At 39.7% G+C, this 27,715-nt stretch overlaps 1 protein-coding gene across 1 annotated transcript; it reads right to left on the reverse strand.

Moving 5' to 3' along the window:
- Positions 1-1,656: 1,656 nt before the first annotated feature.
- klhdc3 (kelch domain containing 3) lies at positions 1,657-27,715 on the reverse strand. The gene is made up of 11 exons (XM_026355410.1): positions 27,642-27,715; positions 25,814-26,055; positions 24,549-24,725; positions 24,174-24,289; positions 24,017-24,088; positions 22,571-22,784; positions 21,863-21,949; positions 20,355-20,463; positions 7,881-7,954; positions 6,942-7,020; positions 1,657-4,923 (listed from the first exon to the last, which is right to left on the reverse strand). Exons 2-11 carry the CDS (start codon positions 25,965-25,967, stop codon positions 4,857-4,859), a joined length of 1,149 nt encoding a protein of 382 aa, XP_026211195.1. The 5' UTR covers positions 25,968-26,055; positions 27,642-27,715; the 3' UTR covers positions 1,657-4,856.

A 27,715-nucleotide genomic window follows, 5' to 3' on the forward strand; every position in this document is an offset into this window, starting at 1 on the left:
TTTACAGCTTCAGCATCAATTTGATGATGATGTTTGAATGAAGAAGTGGTGTGTGTGTGTGTGTGTGTGTGTGCCGTCTCCTCTGGGTATTATCTGCTTTATTCTGCTGCAGCTGAGATGACATAAAAAAAAATCTTCACATAAGATAAAATACTACTGTTGAACATATTCTGCTCTGTGCTTAAGAGTTGCCAACGGCTGGAAGCAAACTCCTTATATTAGTTAGCACACTCGACCAGTAAAGCTGAATCCACCCTATATCTTCATCTATTCTGTTGAACACACAAAAACAAAACAGCATCACAAGCCTGAACCCAGCTTCCAAGTTAAACTGTGATGTTATCATCATTCAAGTCACAGCAGAAAACCAGCGTGATGCATCATTGTTTAATTTCTGAACAGACTTTGGAGGCAGTCAGCTATGGCAGTTTGTCTTCACAAGGCTTTAAGTGTGTGTGTATTAGTCACTCAATTAAACCCCTGCTGGAAGGGAATTAAGCTACAGGTCTGCAAATGTGACGTAGTGAGGCGGGGAGGCTGGGCCACTCACACAAAATTAGTTCCTTTAGCAGATGAACAGATTATGGGCATCACAAAACATGACTAAGACGGCCGAGAAACCATTTTCCTGACAGGATGCCGCTTATCCCAGACGAGTTATTTTTGCAAGTATGATGCCTGCACGAAAAACCTAACAGTAAAGTTCCACTGTTGGTCACTTGTTGCTTTCTTTACCATCAACTTACCTACAGCGTCTATTCTCCAAGGGCTCATGCTCCCTTAATGCCTCTTTTCTCAAATCCCCAATTTAGTGGCCTCAACACTACTGGAAGCGGAGAACTCGAACTTGAGTGAGGTAATTGGACAGGGATGGGGGAGACAAGACAAAACAAATCACTCTGAACAAATCCTCAGTCTGATTCTCAAGGGCCAGAGGGATCGTCTGAGTCCTGAAGGGAAATTAGAGAGTCATTTGGTTGAGTGTCTCCCCGCATTAGCGCCTGCGTTGCTGGCCGAGGCAGGCTCCGGGGCCAGACAGACAAGAGGGACCCAGTGCAGCCTGGCTTCCTGTGTGCGGTGGGTTCAGGCGGGACAGGGTGTCTCTGCTGCTTCACTTTAAGCTGACCCTCCGTCTGTGGCCTGCACTTAACACTGCAGATAACACTGGCTTTATAGCACGGGGCTGGTGACAGACAGGAACAAACTGCCAGGCCGCTACTGGTAGCAGAGGCAAAGATTTGAAGCTGGGGTTCAGAGAGAGACACTTTCTAACGATGGGACCCCCCAGAGCAGCCGCATGCATCCCATTAGGCAGCCTCTGGGCCTGTTCTGGGGGGTTGGGGTTGGATGGCATCATGGCTTCAGAGTACCCACTGCAGTAGACGGTGAGGGCTATCAGACGGGCCGACTGGGGCAGATGCGGCTGTTTTTCAGCAGGAAGCGGCGATGGGGGGAAACTAGAGGGTTCAAAGACCTGGTAACTATTAAGTGCCACATACAGTAGCTCCAAGAGGAGACTTCATTCCATAGATAAAAGACTTGGAAATTGGATGCATCTGGCTTTTTTATGAGTTTTGCTGACGTCCAACACTGAACAGGAAAACGCAGTAGAAACTAATAATGAAGCTAAGCATGTGAAGAAATATTAACAAGTCAAATGGTTTCAGATTTATTGTTGATACAGTTATAAAGGATATTGCACAGGAAGTCCAGACCAACATCTACAGATACAGAGTCTCCTCTAAAAATGTATAAAATCTAAAATAAAAAATAAGCATAGGGAGCCTGCACTGGTGTTAAATGAATCCAAATACGTTTCTTACTTGTTCTCTTTTATTCCCCAAGCATTCTTTGTTGTTGATGAATTATTAATTCACATACTGTAAGCCCTAAATATAGAATACACTTGTTGGTATGAAATCATTCTGGTCACATAATTCTGATTGGCAAATAATCCTACTCATACTGAATAACTTGATTGTGAGCACATAGCTATGAACTAATGATGCATTTTTCTTGGTTGACAACTGCTTTTTATTTTGTATTTTGATAGTCACCCTTTGGAGTTTGATCTACTATTTCCTAAATTAAGTTATTACAGAAAAAGTCACACAATCCACACCAAAATATTTAGGCTCAATAACCAACACTTGGTGTTAGCGTTGGCTACCTGGGGTTACGTGAGTGACCATCACTGAGGAAAGTTGTTGTGCAGGTATTTTATTTTTGACCATAGTGTCTACATAATCATTTACTTCATATTCCTGAAAAGGTCTCGACTGAAAATACCATCACCCATAATCTTCACACGCAACAAGAAAAGGCCCAAAATCCTGAATAAAAATAACTTGCACACCACGTTAGAAAGGGAGAAAAGACAATCAGGTTTGAAGACAGTCATTTGGTGTCACAAGCAGTTTGATTTGTTCACTAGAAGTTCTTTTGTATGGAGATTAGCTTCCCTGTGGTATCACTGCATTAGCTGTTGTACAGTCCAAGTAAGTGGAGTACTGAAGAATCCCAGGAGCGTGAAATGTCCTTGTGCATATGCAGTTCAGAGTAAGTAAGACTCGCCGAGTCCCATTGGCACCACCGGTCTGTAAGTAAAATTCACACTTGGTTTGGGCAGGCAAATGTCTCAACCTGTGGAGTCTACTTAGGCGAAAAGCAGCATCAACACCTCCTCTCTGTAAGGCCTGACATGCCACAGTTGGCTTTAGTGCAGTTATCTGGTGACTTCAACTTGCATTTTCGATTGTTTTACACACTGTCTTAAATCGAATACACAGATCTGTAAACATTTACTATGAAGGTCAGTGTTGGTCAGTCCTGATGTTTGGGACCCAGAGCCCTGCTGGGTTTTATGCTAACCAGCTAATCAGGGACTGACTGATAGAGAGGAGATTTAACTATCTGGCAGGACAGAAACACACTTGGTCCCAAAGACTACGTCTGAAAAGCAGTGATGCAGCTCAGAAATTGACACTGTTCTGATTCACGTCTCAAATTTAGGAATAGAAGTAGAAGAAGATGTTAAAATACAAAAGAAGCATTAATAACAAATATCCTGACAGTATATTCCCCCTCACCTCGTCATGCATTTAAACATCATGCCATGTTACCTGTTATTAGTGTTAAAGTTGGGTGATATTCTAAATTTTTCGCATTGTCAATTAAAACCAACAATAAAATAAGTATTAACTATGAATTCAAAGCCTTTTATATCTTATTTTGTAGAATTTCAAACACAATTATGCACTGCACAAGTACTAACAAATGGGCTATAGCTGCATTTGAAAATAGTCAAAACATGTTATATTTGCTCCTGCTTGAGTAGTAGTAGAGTAATTTTTATTGTTGATAGCATGAAAATCCAAAACTACAAATCCCAGGTGGATTAGAATGAACCCTAGTAGACTAGGAGCCAAGGACAGTGCACTTTTATGTCCATTTAGGGAGTTTGTCAACAAAATCAAAAATGTAGAATATCACCAACTTTATCCTTTAATTAAATTGAATAAAACAGAACATCACAAATATTACCACCACTCTTACCAATTTTTCAAAGCTTCATTAGAAAATTTGCAATGGGTCTTAACAAAATAAAAACAAACACCCCCAATTTGAATTATTCCAAATCATTTTCAAGCTGTGTAGTGAGTTATCTAGTTACAGCCCTTATGACATATCTGCTCAGATTCAGCAGTTATTTCTCCATGTAGTGAATAAGAAGGTCACAAGGACAGTATATGAATGCTGTTTGACTCGTAGGATTGTCTACAAGAGGAGCTACACTATGAATATTAGTGGCAAACTCCAGCCACAACTGCATGTAGGCATGGACTGGACAGGACCATGTGCTAGAAAAGAGTATACATTTGCATCATAATTCTCCTCCACATTTGGCACTGAAAAACACACTACAGGGATGTGGGGGTGGACCGGCAGGTGGATCACACTCTTTAGTGACTGCAGATTTCTTGGAAGAATAAAAGACGACCATAAATACTTTCCCCCATTTTTTAAATAGAGAGAAGAAGATGCATCTTAAATGGGAAGTTATATATGTATAGTTAGATTCATGTTATTGAGAGAGGTAGACCGATTTTAAAAGGCAGACTGCTTTTGTCAGGTGCCTTGAAAACAACCTTTGAGAGTGATGGGGTGCCAAGCCAAGTTATGATGTAGGGAAGTAGGGATAAAGCTAAGCCGTGAAAACCAGTCAAACAGAACCTTTTGCAAGCATTACGACACTGACTGAATATTATGTCTCCTTGCACGTAACACCAAAGTCATAGGTTAGCCCTGTCCACTCCAAACACTGTGTACAACAGATTTGTTTGCCACAAGTGGACACGGTAGGTTTACATAGTTTAAGGACCAAGTTAGAGCTGCAAGATATACAAACTCAAACCATCTCAGTCTCTTTTATATCTGGAGCAGAGGGTTCACATTTATTTCTTCAGAGAGACCTGTTGAGTGTGACGTCCGGATGGCACCCTCTACAAAGAGGTTAGCTCTCAACACCAATGGCTGGAGGTCTCTCTCTTCCTGTGCTTAAGATTAGAAGTCTATGATTATCATAGGCTGATTGGATTCCTAGAGAGGCTAGAAACGAGAAAAAAACGTCAACCATTTCTGTCTCACATAACCTGTGTTTCAGATCCTGGTGTCCAAGGAAGTTTATACGCAGGGTATTTTGGTCAGTAATGAGAGTTTTTGCTTGGAGAATGTGAGAAAATAAATCAGATACAGTTCCAAACTCTGCATAATCAGTCCCTCAGAGCGCCAGTGATTAGAAAGATAAAAGCCCACTGTCCTGAAAAGGTTCTAGTTCTGCTTTAGATTCAGCAGCGTCAACCATGGGAGGAGAAGATAGGCCTGCTGATATTGCTGTTGGTGGTCATGGCTGCCAGTTCCCACCTGCAGAGAAGAACAGAAAAGTTTCTAATAAAAATGTTTATTTCAGATGATGTTTTTTTTATAGTAACACTTGATTTCAGCTGAACATCGACCTGTAAGATAGATAGATGGCTTTAAGATTTCAGGAAAATTAGTGTATTTACATCACAATCTTCTTCCTACTGTAACATTTCTCCTGATTCTGACTGAATACAGACTTCTGTGGTTTAAAATATCCAAGAAAGTAAAAATCTACTGCACCGACACTCAATCATGCGATTGTGTGACATTTGCTCTCACCCTGTGCCCCCCTTGTCAACGTGAACGCCTATGATGTGGACAAGGATGAGAGGAGGCCCCACTGTAACATGAGAACCAGGAGCAGGGGCTGACAACAGGGTCTAGTGCTGACCTGATGACAGGTCAGAGGTTGAGCTCCAGATTGTTATCACTGGCTCTGGTTTCACACTCACTCCCTCTCAATTGCTTTGTTCGTTATTTTGTTGTGCACGTTTGTGTTTAAGAGGTGAGATTGGCACTGGACCTGGAGATGCCAGTGAGGGCCAAAGGGAGTTAACCAGAGCCCTGTGACCCCACTGAAAACCCGATAAGGGTTAGAAACACAACGCAAAAGTGGGCAAGCGTGCAAGGTGGCAGTGATGATGCAAGAGAAATAAAAGGCAATGAGGGGTAATTAGTATCAAGTTAAAAAAGATCCAAAGTCTAGCCATTAAGTTCACTTGAGAAATATTTAGTATAAATATTATGATATACATTAATGGACAAAATACAATTACATGCATTTTAAATTACGTGAACCTGCCAATTTAAAACTTTACCACTTCAATATACCACAGGCAGCTGGCAAACTGTACTGTAAACACATGAACACATGTATTTCACCAATACATGTTTTAAAATCTAGCTTAGCAAAGTTAACGTTGATTAGTACAATGTCACAACAAACCAAAGAGATGCCCTCAAACCTTTGAATCCCTTATGTCTGATGATATAAAATATATGTATGTCTAAATTACTGCACAAACAGATATTTATGTTTCAGTCATATTTAAGATCTCCATCTTTTTCACAATTTTAGAATATATCTATGTGTGTATGTGCACGTCTGCATCTCTGCACACTAGCAACTCAAGTAGGAGATGAGAGGAAGTGCTGAGTAAAGACGAATCGCTGGCGCTTTCTAAGAGTAAGCTACTCAGGCAGTGACTAATGCTGTTACATCCTGTCTGGCTGTGATGAAACAGAACCATTAGCGTCATTAACATTAACTACAACACGGAGATAATCGATAATTCAACAACTAGCTGTCTAAAGCAGCAGCTTTTGTGAGAAATGGCCTCCTTATGTCGAAGGATGTAAAGCTGGTATTCTTCTGTGTCACATTAATAATTAATTAAGAATATAGGAAAACTTTGAATCATTATCACATTTTCATCATCATATCATTTTTTAAAGCACAGATGTTAAATTTGAAATTGTGTGAAGACGCAACTCATTTTTTTAATGAAGTTATATATATATATATATATATATATATATATATATATATATATATATATATATATATATATATATATACACCACCTTGTTGAACACTGTGCTCTGTATCTGTCTTCTATCTTTCTTATATCTCTTCTTATTTTCTGCTGCATCTCAGTGTACATTTTATGCAAACTGCACATGGGTTCACAGACAATGAACAGCTATACTAATGTTTCATCATGATAGTCTGATTATTTTTTACACACAAATCTTCAAACTATTAGTTGGAGGATAATATAATTATGAACAAACTTTGTAGGGACTTATAGTCAAGTAAAAAAAAACCCTTAGTAAAGCTTATACTGGCTACATTAGGGATAATGAGTCATAATTAGCCTCTTTGAAAAGCTGCCTCATTACTGAGAGAGACAGGGTGGTGGCAACAATGACAAGCAGAATACAAACAGCATGAACAACAATATGTTAGTTCCACAACAAAACAGTACTAATGTTTGAGAAGAGGATGCTTGTCTGACCTGATATCATGTGGGAGTCCTGACTGCTCCAGACTGTACTGGATAACAGCTATTTTGCATAATGTCTTCAAATTAGGGCCTGAAAAGAAGAAAAGATGGTGTAATGAGTCACAGACTCGTCATAGACACCAATCATACCCAGGCTAAGAATATCTATTTTAGCTGTGGGAATTCAAAATTATCCGAGGTGCAGGTCAAATCTAAGAATCTGTAAATGAAAGGGGTTAGATCTGCTCTCCATGATGTAAAAATCCTGCTTGATCTGTTCATATCATGCTACAGAACAACAGCTGAAACAAACAACACTATTCACACACAATGACATGCAGAAAATGATAATGTAAGAGTTCAGTCGTAAGTAAACAAGTAAAGTAAACAAGTCATCTTAATATAAGTCTGCTTCCTAATACCAATTACAAATTCCCTCTCAATTACCATCACCACCACGGATGCTCCACCATATGTTCGGAGATAAACAGTGTGAAGGCACACGCGACTGACACGTGGAGGCGTGTGTCACAGGGGAAGTCACTGGGTACTGCCAGTCCCTTACGGCCCCTGTGTCCCAGTGAAAGCCCACCTACACAAATCCTAACTGTGACCTGACAGCATTACAGGCTACCCCAGTGCAAGGAAGATATGGCTATATTTGGTAGTCCATGAGACGGAAGTGTCCCATGTGATAGCACAGAGCAGGGCCAAGGCCTAGCATACTAGACCAGGTGAGAGACAAGGCTGGGCTGTATGGAAGGCATTGCTATAATAAAATATAATAAAGAGGCTGTTGGAAATCTTATTTCACAAAGAAAGATGGCTGAAAATACTTTTTTTTTACAAGGACATTATGGGTGTTTATATGTAGACTTTTTTTATTTTAGCATTTTAGACACTAATTTAAAAGACGGGACAGCTTCTGACCAAAGACACAAGAATACTTACTGAAGTCTAAGATGTACAGGTCTGAATGATCCATGAGATTAAATTCATCCCCCATTCCTTGCTCTGGACAGGGGCTGTAAAGAAAACAACATGTTTTTGTAAGATGAGAGCGGTCAACAAAAATCCCTTGAAAGACTGTGTGCAAGCGGTCAAAGGGGATGGCAATAAAAGTCTTAAACTTTGTGTTTGCATAAGCAGGCCAAGTCTGTAATGGGGCAACTTCCATTGTTTCTTCCCTTATGTAGGTCGTAGAATTCCCCACAATTAGTTACCAACAGGCTTCCCTATATTAACTTTGTAATCTTTCCTTAATCACTAAGGTTCATAATCAGTGAGCCACAGATTCTTCTTAAAATCAGCAGTGCCTGACACACAGTGCTCTCCTCTCCTTATCATGGGCTGGCATGATTTAAGCCCACAGGAAGCTGAGCACTGCAGTGAGACGGCGTGCTGGCTCGTGCTGATAGTCTACCAGACCTGTGCAGCCGTTGTTATCACTGCACATCTGTTTCCTGCCACAGCTAAGCACACACCTGTGACCCACCTTGTGCACTACAGCTCAGCAGCCTAGCTGTATCACAGTTCTCTTGAGTCACCATATTTTATCAATTAACAAATTAATTAAAATGCAAAACATGATTAAAGAATACTGTATTAAAAACGCAGCTGAAAGCTACAAGCCACACTCTGAGAGCTGAATAAATGCTTTCAAGAGGATTTATTCCCACATGGCAGTAAGTATATTCCTGTAAATGTTCCTCGCACATCATCGTTTTATATCCATAACAACAGTGTACCAAGGGACCTGTCCAGATTAGCAGATAAAAATGCACTTTTCAGTTTTAAAGTGCCCAGAGGACAGCTTCATACAAACAGGGTCATTTGCCAAGATGTTTTGTGCCCAAAATATCTGTCATGGATAATAACAGAGATTTGGCAGCTAGGTTTAGTCTGTAAGAACAGCTTCATGAGATGCTTTCTGCTACTCATGGACTGGCCAGTGACTGGCATGTGTCCAACCAGAGACATCACACACCACTACAGTACAGCTGAAGCAGTCAAGCAGGAACTACTTGTTTAAAATTGCATGGCATCATTTATTATTCCTTTTCTATTTCTATCTTCATTGTTGCCCAAACTTGCTGAGGATAATATATTCTCCATCATCTCTTCATCCATCCATTTCTATTTCTCCTTCCTGCTGTCCTCTATATCGGTTCTCCCTTTCGCTGCGTGTTCAGGATGTTGTAAGGGTTTTACGTTGCTAATCTTCCCTAAACAAACATGGTGGTGTCTTAAAGTGGCCACGAGAGGTGCAGAGCACGAGCACTGTCGTCCCAAGGGACCAGCTGTGGAAGTCATTACGCACCCTGCCCCCCAGGAGGTGATCCACCCGGGCTTACAGCACGGGACTTTATCAGAATACCTTCAACCACTCAGGCCCCGGTCATGATCAGACCTCTGAACCTGCGGTGCACTGCTGGATTTAACATTCCTGCAGTAATGAAAATAGTATTTTATAAAGTCCTGAAAATTGTTGTTTTCAGTGTCTCGATATAGAGAAAACATGATTGTCAGTAACAGTAGAGGAGATAGAAATATAAGCAAATACCAAAATGCATGCTACAATTTTACAAAAGATCTGAAAACAACATGAGAAATATGAAAAAAGGACAATAAAAAGCGACTGAGGTACAAGGGGTACTGCTGCATCTGTGTGCCGAGGTCAGTTTGGTTTGGTCTGCCTGAGGCTACAGCCAGACCTTTGGGAGGCTTCTGGCCTGCTGCAAATAAAGTGTTGTCTCATTCAGAACCATAAACTCTCAGGAGTGCCCTATCTAGACAGGAAGGTATTTCCCATTTTATTTTGAATGAGGTTGACCCAGTTCTCGCTCTCAGAAACCCAACCTGAGGTTACCACACATGGAAAACCTAGACTGAGTCAGAGGCACAGGCTCATCATCAGCACTGGTTGGATGGTTATAACATTAATTGAGTGAATGAGTGGAGGTGTAAGTGAGTCTGGATCTATTACAGTTGTCACTATGTTTCCATGTTTATAGCCAAGTACTCTTTCACATACACCATGCACACACACATGCTTAAGAGAACATCTAAATGTGTTACATTGGATCCTGTATTTTTAGAAGAGAGGCCAACGTCAACAGTTCGTCTCCATTAAAGAAGTAATGAAAAGTAGCATCTCTATCTAAAGAGCACACTGCAGTAGCTGTCGACTACTGTGTGAGCTCACGTGGAGAGAGAGAGAGTATTAGCCTTGGATGGTGACGCGTGAAAGGGTGCAGATAAGAGGATGCTTTAACAGGACCAACAAGAGAAATGAAGATCACATCCCCTGGGAGAAGGCTTTCTCGCATGCTCATGGATAATGTCAGCCTGGGTGTGAAATTCGGCACAACATTAGGGTACAGTAATGCTTTATTGGAGAGCCTGAAGGAGATCACAGAGAGAGGGGAAGAGAAAAGGGGGTGGTAAGAGGTGTCTAAAAGACTACTAGAAGTTGGACACAGCAAAACCACAGAGCGGGATTTTATGTGGCATCCTGGTGTTTAATGGGTCGTTTTGTTACTCGATCAGCAAAGTATCACTATGTGTGAAGTGCTCCTCCCCCTACAGCAGCAGTGGTTCCCAGTCTGAATGAGGCCTGAGTGATGCTGCTCCCCCCACTAAGAAAAACACTGGTTGCTATTTCAAACAACACTCAATGAGGGTGTCTAATCACCCAATTGCCAGTCCTTTCTAGTAATGCACTGCCTGCTCCACCTCATTATCTCCCAAACCGAGGTCTCAAAAACGGTAGAAGAAAGAGCTGAACTACTGTCCTAAAACTAATGAAGGAAACGCCACAGAGCCTGGGAACACTCTAAATTGTCTCAAGTGTCCAAGAGTTTAATTGCCCACAGACTTTGCAAATGACTTTCAGAAACTCCACCAGTGACACCTCTGTTTCCTAAAGAGTGGTGTAAGACCCGTCCTGTCATAGTCATGTTTTCATTGGCTTCATTGGCTATATCCTCATTCTTAGGAGAGATACGATCTGCATTCTTCTTCTTTCCCCACTTCCTATTGAACTTTGGTCCTTCAGAACCATCTACCTCACAGGAACTCATCATGCACTACAACTTCCTGCAGTGCACCTTATCAGGATGGCCAGACATGCATCAAATCATTTCAGTAGTACTTTAGAAAACATAAATACAACAAGCAAAAAAAAAAAACAACAAACACAGTAATTTTAAGTTTCTTCTTAATTAATAGGCAACACATTAAATACTGCATTAATGATACAATGATTAGACACTGAAAGGGTGATTATCTTTCAATTAAAAAACTGAAAGATAACATCAAGATTTCCTTATTCAAAGGATTAAAATACAATTTTAACTATATGCATGGATGATATGCATCCGAGCAGATACAAAGTCTTCTGCCCTCTACTTTTACTGTTACCAGAGAAGCAAGGCTATTTTGAATAAATAACAGATCCTACAGATATGATAAAGGGTTTTACTGGACTGTTGCATAATTTGTTAGGGTTTGGAGCTAAACTTTCCCAAACAAATCCAACTGACTTAGTTATCACAGAGTGATAGATTCCCAACCATTTCTTTCACTTAATCTCTACTGTCTCACCTCATCTTACCAAGATATCTGTGCCCCCTCCTGGGCAGTGGCTGGACAGTGGATTAAGACCTGTAGCTGCCCAGACCTAACCCCCATGCAGAGGGTGAGACACAAACTACAGCTGGCTCCCAGAGAGAGAGACGCCTGACTTAAGATTAGGCAGAGAAGATGCCAGCCACCAGTGAAGCATGCATCTCAGATTGCAACTCCTGTGGACAAAATGTAATTGGACTTGGTGATGTACTGGAGAGAAAAATTGGGCCAGCAAATCTCAAGCAAATAAAAAATATTGTCCTTTTTACTAGGACAAATTTAGTTCAAGACAGGTTGCTATCCGTTTTGCTGCCTTTAAACTGAGGAAGAAGACATTAAATAATGTGTCATGGCCTTGAACACACCTGGTTAATGTACAGGAGGAGGTCTAAAGGTTGTCAAATACTTCTCTATATCTGACAGATTCATTTGTAGAAAAATAAGTTACTTCCTCTTTAGCCCCACTGTACACCTGCAGTTCCTAAGAACAGAACTCAAGGTTAGCCACCTGCATGTGAAAAACCTGACAAAACATAAAGCAACTACAGACCACAGTTTAGTACATGTAGGCACTCCTGCCATCTTTCATATTAGCTCATTAATAAAGCAGCTAAATGGTTATCTCCTCATATAATGCTCTTTTCTTGCTACAATTATTTGCTCTCATGTCAGACCATTCTGTTTCATTAACAAAAGGCTTGAAGAGTTTCAGAGTAAATATATTTCAGTGGCAAGCAGTATTGTTTAATCATAGTTTGCTAATTGTGAACAAACAGCCACACCTCCTGTAAAATAATTTCTGTACTATATAAAACACACATACCTTGGCACTGTCCTACAGAGGAGGTGTGCTTGTAATGGCAGTAGTAAATCAAAAGTCAAACTACTACTATTTAGACATGTCAGTTTACGTGAACAACAACAGCATCACAAAGCGTCACCTATGCAGGTTGTTTATTTGAGCTGCTGTGTAACACTCAACCCTATGACACCTTAATGTATACAGCCTGTTAGTGGGTTAAGGAGGGTTAAGATGCAGATGAAATACTATCATGAGCTTGTCTTTGAAGAGTAAATCACAGTGTTGCTGTGCTGCCCCAAGGTCTTGTCCCGCCACGTGCGGGATGCCCCATATCCTGTTGGGGTCACCTCCACTGTTTGACAGGTTTATCTCAGACATACTAAACACACAAGCACATGCACACAGACAATTAATAAAGGAAACTTCTGCAGCCTACCCTTTGACACTGAAGGCCAAACGACAATGTGTGTGTGGCATCAAAATCTGTGTGGTGTTGATAGATATGTTTCCATGGAGACAGGTTTTAAGATATTATGGGTTTCCGTAAGGCCACAATAAGGGCTGTTTTTTTTTACTTTGATAGTAAACAAAAATCTAAACTGAAAGAGGGATTTTCATACAATACCTAGCATTACAATACAATACTTTACAAATAGTTCTGCCTTGCTTCAATGTTGTGTTTAGTCTAACATCTGAACTCTCAGTTTCAACAGTGATAACTAGCCATAGTTAAACCAGCTGGACTATCACAGCAGCAGCCCTTTTAGCCGATGATAAGTTGCAAAATGCCCTTGTAGGTGATATAGAGGCACCAGACTTTTGACCTTTCGATCTATTAAACAAAATCACTCAACTATGCAGCTCTCTGGTTAGTATATGACGAGTTAAATACCACACAGATTAAATATCATGGCGAGATTTTGGTGGATTAAACAAGAGGTTCTGAGCTGGAATGTTTTGGCTACCACTGAGATTACCTGCTATGTGGTCTCCCACATAGCAGGTAATGTAGGAGACCACTTAACCTTTGCTATGTTCAGACTAAAGCAGCCACACACTCTCCTTAACGATGTCAGGAAACTGACAAATTAAGTCTGTTTGAATATTAAAATAGGTTATAAAAAAATTATATCCACTTCTATATTTCAAATTCCCTACAATAAAAACTAATGACCACATATGTTTCTGCATCTAATGTTAGAATCGGCACAAAAACGCTTTCCAGCTTCTGTAAAAGTGCACAGCAGATTTGCAGACTGCCAAATGGAACACATGCGTTAAGGCTGGCAAAGCAAAGTAAGCATGTGTGTTCGTGTATGTTTACCACTCTGACGTCAGCTTGACAAGACAAGCTGTGAGTCATTAAGTCATGTGAATATACCCAGACACAAGCAAACACACACTGGACCGGAAATGAGAGAGTGATGGAATGGGACTGACTATCCTACTGTCCTACTATATCCTCTGTACTGATCACTACTACTACCACTAGGAAATCTCAGCAGTGACCTACAATAGCTTCTGCAATTTGACTAAAATTCTGAACCAGAGGAAGTGAATCATGAAGCACTGTGACTTTTGAAATCATAACACAGTTTCTCCTTTTGAAGAGACTCAAAAACACAATGTCCTAAAAGCACAATCAAGAACAAAGTCACATGTTGGCTCAGGTGAACTGAAAATTAACAAGGACATACAAGGTTATTGATGCAAAGCACCAGAAGCTAACTGCAGAAGTTTGTTTGTGGGTCTTTGATAGTTCCATGTAATAGACAAAGCTAATTAAATTAATGGACACATTTACAACCAATAATCACGCTCCCACTCAAGTTATCTATGGATTACATTCTGTATATTGTAGATGTAATAGGGTGTCATCAAAGTTTTTGTAATGGAGCTGGTTTGAAGCCCAGGGATGCAGTTTACAATCACTGCCATCTTTTCCACTCAGGGCAGGACCTTCTGAAATAAGGAGTTTGGGGTGTTGGCTTTGCCCCACAGCCTCAGACTGAACACTAGCTTAGAGAAAACACTGGCCACACTTCCCTCCTGCTGCCTACACTACAAAATGTGTTGTTTTATAGAGTTTGCAAAATCTGATGTACCACCTGTGCACCCTCCACTACATATGGGTTAAATACATTACCTGAGTCTGCCTAAGCAAAGTGATTTCTTCAAAGAGATTCATCCATTGCTAAAGGCCACTTTGAAATTTTCAGACGGCGGCTGGTCTGTCTGTTCTTGTGATTTGAAAGACAATTTAAACCCCTTTGTAGAGTTCTTATTATTAGTAATCTATGAAAACTTGTAGAAGGCCAAAAAAGGCTCAAAATCTGAATTCTACAGAATACTGGGATGTTTTACAGCATTTGCCAGACACAAAAAAGAAAGCTTTCAATCACACTTTACATGTGAACACAAAAGGAGAATATAAAGCAGTCATCATTGTGGGCTTCTAGAGGCATGAATACTTTATATATTCTGTGTGTATGTGTATATATATATATATATATATATATATATATATATATATACACAGAATATTCGCCGTCATGTCCAAGTAGTTCAAGGGCCAGAGCCAGATTTCCCTTCACAGATTTCTAGCTGTCTGGTCCCAGCATGCCAATCTGCCATGTCCTTGTTCACATCCTGCCCCTCATAGGATGCCCTGTTCCCAAGCTCAAAATACTTCCCAATTTAGCTCAACCTGGGCTTTTCGTAAGCAATTATACACAGAGTATAATGAATGCCAACAATGACAACATAAGCTCAGCAGGAGATCCATAATCTATGTGGCACTGTCTTCATGTACAGCTGAACTGTTTCACTCTTCAATTCCTTGGAAGGTGAGGAAAAAAAAAAGTTAGCAACGTACAGGGTTTAGCAAAGTATTGTGGCCATTGCTTGTGTGTGTAGGTGAAGGTCAGTGCAGGTGGAGTTAGTCATGCACGGGTCGTCCTTCGTGGGGTAGTGAGCAGGTCTCAGTAAATGAGTGTAGCAGAGGCTCTGAGGGTATATCAAATTGCACACTGTGAGAAAGAATGCTCCCTGAGGTCATAAATCAGAGATGGGGCAGAATTTCGCGCCTTTCTGCAGCTCACCAGGCCTGTTTACACTGACGTAAGTGGCACTCAATAGACTGCCACTAACTCCCAGTCTGTCATTCACACACACGCACACTCTGCTCATTTACCCTTAAAGAAGTGCAAGTGTGGCTCAAACATTACTCACGAAATAAGGGATATCCTGCTTAACAGCAACTAATTTAACCAAAAGAAAGAAATCCAGTGTAAACATGGCTCATTTAACCTAAATCCAAACATATTAGGTTAGGTGCACTCGTTAGCTCATGTTTTATTTACACTAGTTTATATTGTAGTTGTGTGTGTTATACTTAATACTGTTTAATGCAGTACATGTTTGTTTTACAGTATTGTTTCAGTATTAAAACATCTTTGTGTCCTGTCCAAAATGTAGATCCTTTACAAGCAGAGGGCCTTGGAGTTAATAGTTCAATTGTCCTTCACTAAAGCAATAAATTAATCCGGAACAAATTCCTGCAGGTAAAACAAATAACAAACTGCGAATACATATCAACAGAGGGGTTCTGTTTTAGATCAATTTGAAAGGACAACCAACCCAGGAAAACAAGCCGTGGACCATAAATTTCAACACAATTTCCTTGTCAGACTTTACAAAATGAGGAGCCCCACAAGGAACACAAGCAAGGTGTCCAGCAAATAATTCATGATGGCCTGTGCAAACATTTGTCAACTGCATTGAGACAGACACCAATAACTTTTTAGCCCGGTTAACTGCCCTTATGTTGTTAGGTCAAGAAATAATAAACACAGAAGACACAGTACTGACCAGTTTGGAAGGTAATGCTCACACTAAATTAGTAGTGTCAAATGAAAAAAACACTTGCTCTGTCTAATGTTAATCAGTGCAAATCATGACAGAAATAAAAAGACCAATTTAACCTTAAAACCTTTTTAGTAGAGGAGAAAGCAAACAAACCAGGGTGATTAGAAGAAGCTTGCAGTGGGTTTTTACGTCTTAGTATGTGTGTGCACATGCTTATAAGAGTTCCTGTGTATAAGAAGCTTACATGTGCTCATGTAAACAACAAACGTGCAATACTGGTCAAGAGAATCTGTGTGGCCAACTTGCTGAGAGCCTGCAGGGATCAGGCTGTAATTTGTACAGTAACGGGAAAAAACATCTTGGCAGCCTAAAAACAACAGATGAACTGCTGTATTACAAAGTTCTTAACTTTATGAACACAAATAACAAAACGAGATTCTCCTATTAGCTTAAGGTGGAAAAGTTTAACTGCCCCCAGTTTCCTTTAGAAAAAGCTGCCCTGACACTTGAACAGGATGTTGTAGATATTGCGTGGTGTTTGATTTCTTTCTCTCCACAGCCAGCGTCCTCCATCATTCCAGTTGCCCCCAAAATACTCCCTTTTCCAGCCCCAGCCCTATCTGCTCACAACAGGAAATCATGACTCCTAAAAACCCATCCTGGACTAATCCTGGCGAGAAACCAAACAACGCATCACAAGCTTCAAAACTAAGTATTGTCTTAAGCTCTTCATTCCTTTTTTTTCCTCTTCCTCAGGTTCACATCATGAACAGACTCTACTGATTCTTTTGATTGATACTGTTTACAAGCAACAAATGTGTTTCTTTCAACTATAATTCATCATTTGAACATTAAAAACACAGTATTTGTAGTAAAAATATTACTCACAGTGCTTTTGACTAATTATCATTACTAATGTTAATGGTTTAATAATGGCTATAATGCTTCTGCATAATGGATGAATCAAGATTACACTTGTGTATTAGGGTGTTGCTCCACATGATCTGGTGGTCACTGGAGCAGTGGATAACAAATTCATCAGCAGCAGAGGCCTTGAGGACTTGAGGTCCTGTAGACGCAGTAGAGCTGAGAGGTCTCTTATCCACAGCCTCCCGATCGCCACTATCAGGTTCTCCCAGTGGGGCTTGCCTGATAACACTGCCTTGCTGATAAGAGTAGCCCAGGTCCCGGACTACTCTGGACCATGCTAATGCTGTTGGCTACCTCATTACTCCACTGGCTACTGGCCTATCACAAGTCCGTCACCAGCCCAGTGGCATCTCACTAGCTACAATCCCCAGATAATCACCACCGACTTACGACAAACGAGGGAATCATCACAGACTGCTGTCTACAGGAGCCAGACCCACCATTTGGCATACTTTCCACACAAACTACTTTAAAAAAAAAAAACAAAGCAAAAACAAAACAAACTAAAAAACAGAGCATTATTTATCTTTTCTCTGCTTCATAAAGATTTGTGTCAATTTTGTAGAAATATAGGAAAATAAATGTTTAAAGAGCTGAAAATATTCCTGGTCTCCAGCTAATTTGTGAACTTACAAAGCACTTTTTCTTACTTTATTGTGAACACATATTTTAGTCAAGAGTAGGCAATTTGTTTTTGTAGACACTGACACTGGAATAGTTTATGTTAATTCTTATTGATTAACAATTCCATACTTAGTTCCCTTTGGCTTTTTAGGTCAATTCACTTGTGTAAATAATGATTTAAGAGGTACAGTACCAGCCAAACTTCCTCCATAAACATGCAATGATGACACTGACACTAGTTTTCTCCAAGATCATAGGTGAATTATGCAAAACATTTTTGCACAAAGGATATGGAAAATAATAAAATGAATATGTGTTTTTACAAAATAGATCAAATGAGGCTTGGGTGAGTGGGTATATGTTTGTGAGGTTTAATGGTATGTGTTTAAATCTTAAGTGTAAGTTGTGCAAGAAAACTGACAAATGGTCTCTGCAGTTTGTAGACTGAAAGTTTTACATGATGCACTCTTTTAAAAATTAAATGTGTAGTAGTGGTAACATACCACTTTTTTTTAACCACAAGTCCATTGAGAGAACATGCAGTGACCAATTACATACAGAATAATTTTACATATAGAGTGGCAAGAAAAAGTATGGGCTAACCAGTTATTAAGTCCACCCTGCACTGTGAATGTTTACATGTTATGTCCAATAAAAACATGAAAACATATAATGTTTGCGTACTATTATTTTCAGCAGACTGTGTTTTTGTATTATTGTGAGTTAGGTGAAGATTGGAGCACATTTTATGACCAATTCATGCAAAACTCCACGTAATCCCAAAGGGTGCCCATACTTTTTCTTGCCACTGTATACTGCATGTCCAAAAAAAACAGGTCACCACCTAGATTTAACTACCTAAATAGGTAAGAGACTCCCGTTGGATAATTACTACATGGATGATTATTTTTCAGCTGCCAACAAAATATTTTACTCTAACTGATGGAGCGAGGAGCTTCTCATATCTTAAACAGCCATGTCAGAAGACACATCCTGTGGTCCTGGAAAAGATGTTAATCTGTTTTAGAAGGGTCAAATTATGGACAAAAAACTTGAGATTGAGACTTAACGTTTAGTGAAATCAAATCATAAAAAGACAACAGTAGAACTCACAGCTAAGTTTAATAGTGAAAGTAAGAGCATTTCCACATTCACAGTGCAAAAGGGACCTCAGGGGATTTTGACTAAACAGGCGAATAGCCTTAAGAAAACCACTTGTCAGTGAGGCTAATCAGAATAAATGGCTTCAATTTGCTAGGGAGCATAAAGATTGGACTCTGGAGCAATGGAAGGAGGTCATGTGGTCTGATGAGTCCAGATTTACCCTGTTCCAGAGTGATGGGTGCATCAGAGTAAGAAGAGAGAAGCGAGTGAAGTGATGCACCCATCATGCCTAGTGTCTACTGTACAAGCCTGTAGGGGCAGTGCTATGATCTGGGGTTGCTGCAGTTGGTCAGGTTTAGATTCAGCAACGTTATGTGACCAAAGATTAAGGTCAGCTGACTACCTGAATATACTGAATGACCAGGTTGTTCCATTATTTAATTTTTTTTCCCTGATGACACGGACATATTCAAATGCCAGGATTCATTAGGCTCAAATTGTGAAAGTGTAGTTCAGGGAGCATGACACATCATTTTCACAAATGGATTGGCCACCAAAGAGTCCAGATCTTAACCCCATTGAGAATATTTGGGATGTGCTAGAAAAGACTGTACAGCGGTCTGACTCTCCCATCATTAAAACAAGATCTTGGCAAAAAATCTATGTAACTCCGGATAAGAGTAAATTGCAGAGGTTTATCAAAACGATGCCACAGTAAATGTGTGCCGTAATCAAAGCTAAAGAGGGTTCAATGAAATATTAGAGTGTGTGTTTTTTTTTTTTAGATGGGCCGTGTAGAGTGGTCAGTGCGCAGGTCTTAATAATAATGTAGTGTTTCTACCACCACCTGGATGCTTAGACAAGCAAAGGTTTTCAATAACGTCCGAGTTGTCAACTGTAATACCACACAACACTGACTTTGACAAAAATAAATTAAACATACTCTACATTATGATGTATTACCCGATTTTAGCAAGTTTCCTTTTTCATCTCCTGCTGAAATAAATAGAAACAAATGGTGTGTGGAGCATATGACAAACACATTTTTCAATGTAAAACCTTGGATGGAAGGAGGGATGATTAACATAAACACCATGGATCTGTAAGTCAAAGGTCAGAAAAACCTTTTACTTTAAAGTATTTTTTACTTTTAAGTATTAACATTTTTTTGCACAGCAATAAAGCTGATGACATTCGAGTGATTTTATCATCATGTGTTGTCATCAGGGTGAATCAAACAAAAAACAAATGAATAACTGAACATTGAAGAATTCAACTGAGAATTATTTTCTAGTTGAATTAAGTGTTTTCCCCTTTTTTGGTTTGAGTGAGAGGTTACATGGGAGTTATGATTACAACACTGCACATTATTTGAATTGGCTTGCATTAATATGTAAACATGTAAAATCTTTTTTAGTTTAACATAATAGAGAAAGGACAGTTCCAAGTAGTAATGTTTTTTTCCTGACCTGGTTCCTCCAAAGAGAATGATTCGATCTCCAACCATACAACAGCACTGCCGTCTCCGCGGACACGGGCCCTTCCCCTTTGGTTCCACCTTCTTCCAGGAGAAGGCTTCTGTAGTATGCACAGAAAAGACAAGAGTATAGTTGAGATAACAATATTATATATATATATATATATATATATATATATATATATATATATATATATATATATATATATATATATATATATTAATATAAAAAGACTTGTTTTAAATAGTTCAACAGAGGAATCTCTGGCACAACTGATTTGGATCTGTGTGGATTACATCATAGTTAACATACAAACTACCCCCCTGCTTAAAGTTACATAAACCTACTAGTGCCTCCCATTATGCCTGTAATTTATTCAGTTTTCTGCTTTATATAAACCCTAAGCCCAGAAATAAGGGAATTAAAAGAAGTGAGGAAAACAACATAACAAAAGCTAACCTTCATCTAAGCACTTTACATTTTAGAAATAGAAACTCCTCTCTTCTGCTTAGCTAAAGTGCATTATGAGTGATGATGTTGAAGCTCTCTCAGTGGTTCCATATAAGGATGAAATGTGTAGTTTTGCACTCTCTGAGCCATCAGCATCATTGCATCTCTATAGCAACAGGCTATTCAGACCTTGGTGGACCATTAGGTCTATAACTGAGGTGCTGCCATCTAGTGGACTGCAAAGCATGGGTTTAAAAAGTTATAAGCAGATGTCACATTTATCAAATGGGTCACTTCACCTGGACACAAAAAAAAATCATAAGAGCACTTTATCTATAAATATATATTTAACGCTGTGATCTGATAGACAAAGGATAGTGTAAAGATCATTAGAGCTTAGCACAGTGTTATAACATGTCTGTATCTGCCCTGTCTACTATCACCTTGTACGTCTATCTCAGTCATTATTGAATACCATACAGAACAACTGTATTTTCTATAACAATGAATGCCACAGAAAGAGTAGCAAGAAAACAGGCTTTGGTTCAAGTTGGATTTTAATAACTAACGCACTGCGCTTCAGGCTAGTGTTGCATATTATTTTAACAACATTTAAGACATAATTATGGTAATTAATACCCCCTATTGTGTTGCATGAACTATGACAACAATGCTTTTACTAGAAAGAACAAAAGAGCAGACAAAGAAAAATGATAAATTCTCAAATTTTCTTCCATTTATTTCTAGAAGAAACACAGGGCATCTGTGTTTCACATTCAAAATAGAAAAAGGAGCAGCCAGCCACTATCACAAGACTGACGATGATGCAATAAGGTATAAGAGGAATGTCTGCATGACTCTCAGAAGTGGGTCAACATGATTTAGCACTGCCAGTGCTGAGGTAAACATTCACCAGTGTAGAAAAGTCAAAAACAAGATGACTATACACGAAGGAAAGAAACATTGTCAGGAATAACACAATGAGCAGAATATCTGCACAGCAACATGATCTACTTCCCCCAGTATAATGTAAATACATAGTTCCTCACCTGGATTGAATTTCCAGAGGTCATTGAAGTGCCGATCCAAATGAGCATTGTATCCTCCAAATATGTACAGCTCTCCGTTGTAGGAAACTGGGAAAAAGGAAAACAAAAGCAAGAATACATTTTCATTGTGCTGTATATCATGGTCATCAGTAGCACCACAACAATACATATAACATCAGAAAGTAGTCTGTTTGTTTGGCTGGACATGTTTTATAAGAAAATATAAAACAGAAACAGAAAATATAAATATGCAATTTAGTACCAAGTAAACAGAATGAATAACACTGTTAATACTCCCACACACAAACAATAAAAAACAAATCACTGTTCAGAATGAAACAGAGAAAGGTCACTGGGAAATTATTTTTTGCATAAAATCATCACAGTAAGAAAACCTGAATAACATTTAATATGTTAGTTTTATATATAAGTTTTTCCCCTTAAAAACATAATTTCAGACTGTTCAAACTAAGAGAATTGTGTTTAATGATTCAAATTATTTGAATAATTTGTTTAATGGCAAGTTAACTCCTCAACTTATTCTTTGTAACACTTAGTTCATAAATGCTACACCGCAACAAACAACATTCTTACTTTCTGCTCCTCTCATTCTGAGCTAATTGTTGGGTTTAATCCTCTTATTTTGTAATTTTGTAAGAGCGATAATTTGTTTATTATGGTGATTTCATGTCTGTGTTTATTTCTTACAGGCTGAATGACTCCTGCGTCCCTCCGGCAATGGCTGTGTTGAAGGAGTGCTCAGCCAGCAGTTGGTCTCTGTATCGAACACTTTGATCTTGTTGCAGTAGATCTCGTTGTTGGAGTGGAAGGGGCCAAAGCGATCAGCTCGCCCTCCAAACACAAACATCTTCGTACCAATGATGGTGGCTGAGTGAAAGTCTCTCCAACGTGCTGGAGAGCCCTGTGCATACAACACTTTGTGTTATAATTTTACACAAGTCAGTGGAGAAACAGACACAAAACTGTCTACTGACTACACTATGCTCATCATAACATGGGTATGGTTCCACCTTCACACTGGCAGACATGGGGCTTCTTAAACAGCAACTTCAGCTCAGTTAAATGGCGCCATCTAGTGTCACAATAAACATAAGGCCCTTTTGGTCTTTGTATTATATGTGTGTATATTGTGCATTGTACAGAACTTAGTGGAACACTATCTCGGAATAATAATACAGCTGATACTGTCTGTGGTTACTACAGAACAATGAAAAAAACAATATAAAATAGTGGAATGTGATCAGTTTCTATTGAATTGCCTAACAAAGTCAAACCTCTACCCCCTTTGCAATTAGCCAGTCTACAGTTATGGTAAAGCCTTTCACACGCCTTTCTTTCCAGAATGTCCTGCTATTGTTCCTGTAAATGTTATGCAGAGAAACAGGCTCTTTATCTTGTGGGAGAAACTGGAATTTCCTAAAATAGACTGGCTGTAGAAATTTGCAAGTATTAGAATCAAAAATTACCAGTTAAATAAAAGCAAAAAAAACAAAAAAACAAAAAAACTAAATATAAAGTAAAACAATAAAAAAAAAGAGTTAAAGCACAGCAGGGAGTTTTGTTTTCCCAAAGGACTACAAAAAATATTCGGTCACGTGTAACCAAATATGTAAGCTGAATACTGTAATCTCCTTCATGACTGGATTTCATCAGGTATTAATCAAAACAAGGGACCGGTGGAGGATGTCCTTAATTCACCCTGCACCCCCCTAGGGACTAGTGCCCATGTCTAAAATATACTTAACAAGCATTTATCGCATGAGCAGGTTGAAAGCACACAAACACAAATGGCATTTCCTAAAAGGGCAGTGTATATAATCCTCTGTGAGGCTTTTTGTACTTGGCCCCCTACCAGGGAGCTGCATTACATTGCAGTGCCTCTGTATTCAGCCAATACGGCCGCTGGGTGATTGTGCAACAGTACTGCCAACCACACTAATAGCCAATGGTTCGCTGATTTCCAGCAGTCCTTTGAACAACACTGAGCATGCTGGCAGTCCATTCTATGTTTGTGTTTCTTTGAGTAAATGCTCTGTATTGATTTTAAACCCGTTTTGACTTGAATATTCAGGACACATGATATCTACATAATATAACTAAAATAACATGTTTGAACTGGAGGTCCTAACTCACTCTGGCATTAATTAATGACCAAACCATGGTGGTGGTGTCCAGCTTGTGGATATCATTGGAGAAGCAGTCAGCCTGCAAAACCAGCAAAGGAGATTAATTTAGCCATGTTTTAGTTTTCAGGGAGCAGGTCTAACAGTGAAGAGTGATGAAGACTCACCAGCTGCTCATATCCTCCAAATATATACATTGCCTTCCCCAGGACGCAGGCAGAGTGGCCATCTCTTGCCCCTGGAATGGTCCCCGAAATCTTCGGTGTGAACCATCTGTGGGTGTCTGTGAAGAAGAAACATTTTATATTAGCACTAAGGACTTGTCAGAGCCCTAACCTCTCATTTTACATTATTGACAGTTGACACAATACTCGAGTCATGTGCAACAGAAAAACATCACACATTAGGCAGGTGTTTCGCCTCTGACTTTTTTCTCTCTTTCTCTTTGCTATGATGATCTTAACATCAAACAGGTGCATCTCAAAGGAAATGCAAGCTGAAAATATCACTTAACAAATTGAGCTAGATGGAGGTCTACTTACTGACATCAAAGGCATAAAGCACATTGCAGGCCCCCTCTGTGTCGTTCCGCCCACCCCAGAGGTAGATAATATCATCCAGCAACACAGCTGTGTGGCCATAACGCATGTATGGCACTTCGCGGGCACGCTCATGTCCTCCTGTCCTCACTGGAGGCAACTTCATCCAGCGCAAAGACACTGCAGTAAAAGAAGATAAATTTGCAATTGGTTTAAATGGACAACTAAAATTAGGGGTCAGCAGTGACTAGACACTGACAAGAAACTGTAAAAAACTATGGGATCTACACCTGCATTTATTTAAAACTAATGTATGACAATAAGCAACTGCATCTGAATAAAATCCTAACTTATTTTGAAATACTAAAAGGGTAAAAAGCAAAGAGACTAAATAAACAGACATGTTAAGAACAGGGCATAAAAAAATCAAAGGACTTCAACAGACAGCAAGCTCTGCTGTAAAATAGACATCAAAGAGAAGGAGCACAAAGCAAGCGACAAGACAGAATACTGAAACAATAGCTAGGGTGGTCCCGTTTCCATTTCAATCAGCCAAAGCCACCTTTATCAAGGTTTGGTTCTATGCATCTTTTCATGGTAAAGCAATAGCATGTAGGTTAGAGCTACATCAGGAAGTTGTAAAGTCTTGAAGCAGGTGGTCAACCACACAGACAGAGGAAGAACATGGAACAGTTTTCTGAAAGTGAGAGAACCACATTTAAAGACAACACCTGTGTTTGTCAGGTAACAACGTCGAAACAACTAACAAAGAGATTTCCACAAACTGCACTGGAAAGCCAGCTGTAATGAGTTACCGTTAAAAAGTGGTGAGTGTTTAGCAACCTCTGAAACACTCTCTTATCTTTACCTTTTAGTATTAATAACAAATACGTTTCTCCTTAAATTAAAATACAACATAGGTCCTTTTTACATACTTGGACTAGGATGCAAATAATTAGTGTACAAAACAAAAACCAACAGCATATAAGTATGAACATAAACCATTAAAAATAGATGTACTGGTGTTCCAATGTAGTACTAAGATAAAATTCCACAGCCTTTCAGTGACAAGTCACTGCTGAGTGCTCTTGAGACTTTTTTATTTACTGTTGTTATTCAGGTCAGTAAACTGCAAAATATAAACTATAAAGTTCCATCCAACTGCTGTCACTACCGAGAAAGACAGCTGAAAACAAGAGACTCATATGTGAATTCTTAGATTTGCAACAAGCTTCATAAATATTTACATATGTCTATTCACCACCTACCTGTGTTAAAGACATGCACATCAATCTGACGCAGTGTCTCGTAGTCCTCCCCGGAGCAGTAGCCTCCAAAGGAATACACCTTGTGCCCCACCGCCACAGCAGCATGGTTGACTCTCCGTGGCCCTCCTTCTAGGTGCACCGACCAGCGCAACATTCCACGCGCAAGCACCTCAGTGACTGTGAGTCCTTAGACCATCACTTTGTTGCTCACTTGGATCCCATCAAGCTGACATCATAGGAACCTGTGTTTAAAACGACACGAGGAGCAGCAGCACTCAACTTAGTGGGGCAACAGTTGGGGGAACTGGGAGGGGCAATCAAAGAGGACACAAACTGTTTGTCCTCTTGGGCTAAGAGTTGCTCAGCTCTGCTGGTGCTGACAGCCTCACAAGTCCCTGTATTATCTAAGCTGGGATAGTATTTTAAGAGGTGATTAGACCTACACTGACCACTCCTATTTCACTCTTTATACTCTTATCACAGTAGCCCTCAACTGCACTACAAAAGTTGTAAATATAGAAACAAGCATTCACCCTTTTTGGGAAACAACAGCAGTTAGCTTTTATTAGGTTACTGAGGTGTTATAAACGGTGTGTTTCCAATCTACTGAGAAGATAGCAGTACAGAAATCATTTGACTGTCTTGGCAGCTGGCTTTGCATGACTCGACGGCAATGCAAATGCAAAAAATGTTTGGTGAAAATGAGGAGCACCCACAGACACCATTTATAGAAAGGTCTGCAGCTAGTTTAATGGCAGCTTGTATTTCATTAGAGACACAGTTTCCAACACTAAATAATACATTTCATAAACAACCCCATGTGCCCCTGGTTATTCTGTCTCAATGACTCACTTTCTCACTGACCTCCAACCTTTGTTTGCTCTTAAAAATAAACTCTCAGAAGACTATTTAACATAGACCTTTCTATTTCTAGCCTGCACATCTCCGTGGACTAACAGAGGCCAGATCTGTGCAACAGGCACATTTGAGTCTTCACTTTATAAGAGATGTTGTTTTGTATACCACGTTTTCATGCTTTCTGTAAAAGCTTTCATGTAAAGTCAGGACTTCATATGAGACTCTCCAAATTTAAAGTACTGTAAACATCAAGGGAACATTATCTAATGCTGCTGTAAACACGTTTCCAGTAGCATTTCTAACACAAATTAAATCATTTTCGCCTTTTTTCATGCTGCCTCTCTCTCACATAGAGAGATTTTAATTAACATTGACTCGTGTGAAATCTACTGTCTCACTGAGCAGGATATTGTGGATGTGAGATGACCAGCCACGACAGTGACAACTTCAAAAGTCAGTGAGACAGCCCTGTAGAGGATCGATGTCAGTGAAGAGAGGGCACAATCAATATGTACTATTGCACGTATCACAGTTAGACATGTACACTGGGAACGTACAAATCCCTGACTGGTCCTGCTAATCTAGACCCGGTGACACTGAGCTGCAACTACAGTCCAGTTAACGCCACATAATACAAGCTAGTCGATGTTAGCTATCAGACAGGGACAACATGCCTGGGAGAGATAGCGGCTACGTTAACCACCGGGCTCACTCATCTCACAACACCAACTTTAAAACAAGCCATGTAACGATAACAGCGCTCCTGCAGCCAGGTGTGCGACTGCTGTCCAGGAGCAGAAGCTGTTGCAAGCTAACTAAGCTAAAGCTAATCTGTAGAAGCTACCTTGTCTAGCTATAAGCTAGCTAATTTGAACTGAACTAGAAACGACTGACTCTTCGTTTATTTCTACTCTTCCGGTCTGACTAACTAACAGACAGTAGTATCAACAGAGGAACATGATTTAGCTACCTTCATGTCGAGTCGTTTGTGATTAACTGGGCTTTAAACAGGCAGTGCTATCCACTGGGAGTCACTACCGACTC

Source organism: Anabas testudineus, chromosome 15 (genome assembly GCF_900324465.2).
Source record: "Anabas testudineus chromosome 15, fAnaTes1.2, whole genome shotgun sequence".
Taxonomy (NCBI): domain Eukaryota; kingdom Metazoa; phylum Chordata; class Actinopteri; order Anabantiformes; family Anabantidae; genus Anabas; species Anabas testudineus.

What these genes read in the sequence shown, in the direction of transcription:
- klhdc3 (XM_026355410.1), bottom strand. Translation starts at nt 25,967, where the DNA reads ATGTTGCGCTGGTCGGTGCACCTAGAAGGAGGGCCACGGAGAGTCAAC. An exon ending in TTGGAGGATATGAGCAGCTG is followed by an intron (nt 24,089 to 24,173) that starts GTGAGTCTTCAT and finishes CTGGTTTTGCAG; the next exon opens with GCTGACTGCTTCTCCAATGA. An exon ending in ATTCTCTTTGGAGGAACCAG is followed by an intron (nt 7,955 to 20,354) that starts GTCAGGAAAAAA and finishes TTTTCTTTACAG; the next exon opens with CCCCTGTCCAGAGCAAGGAA.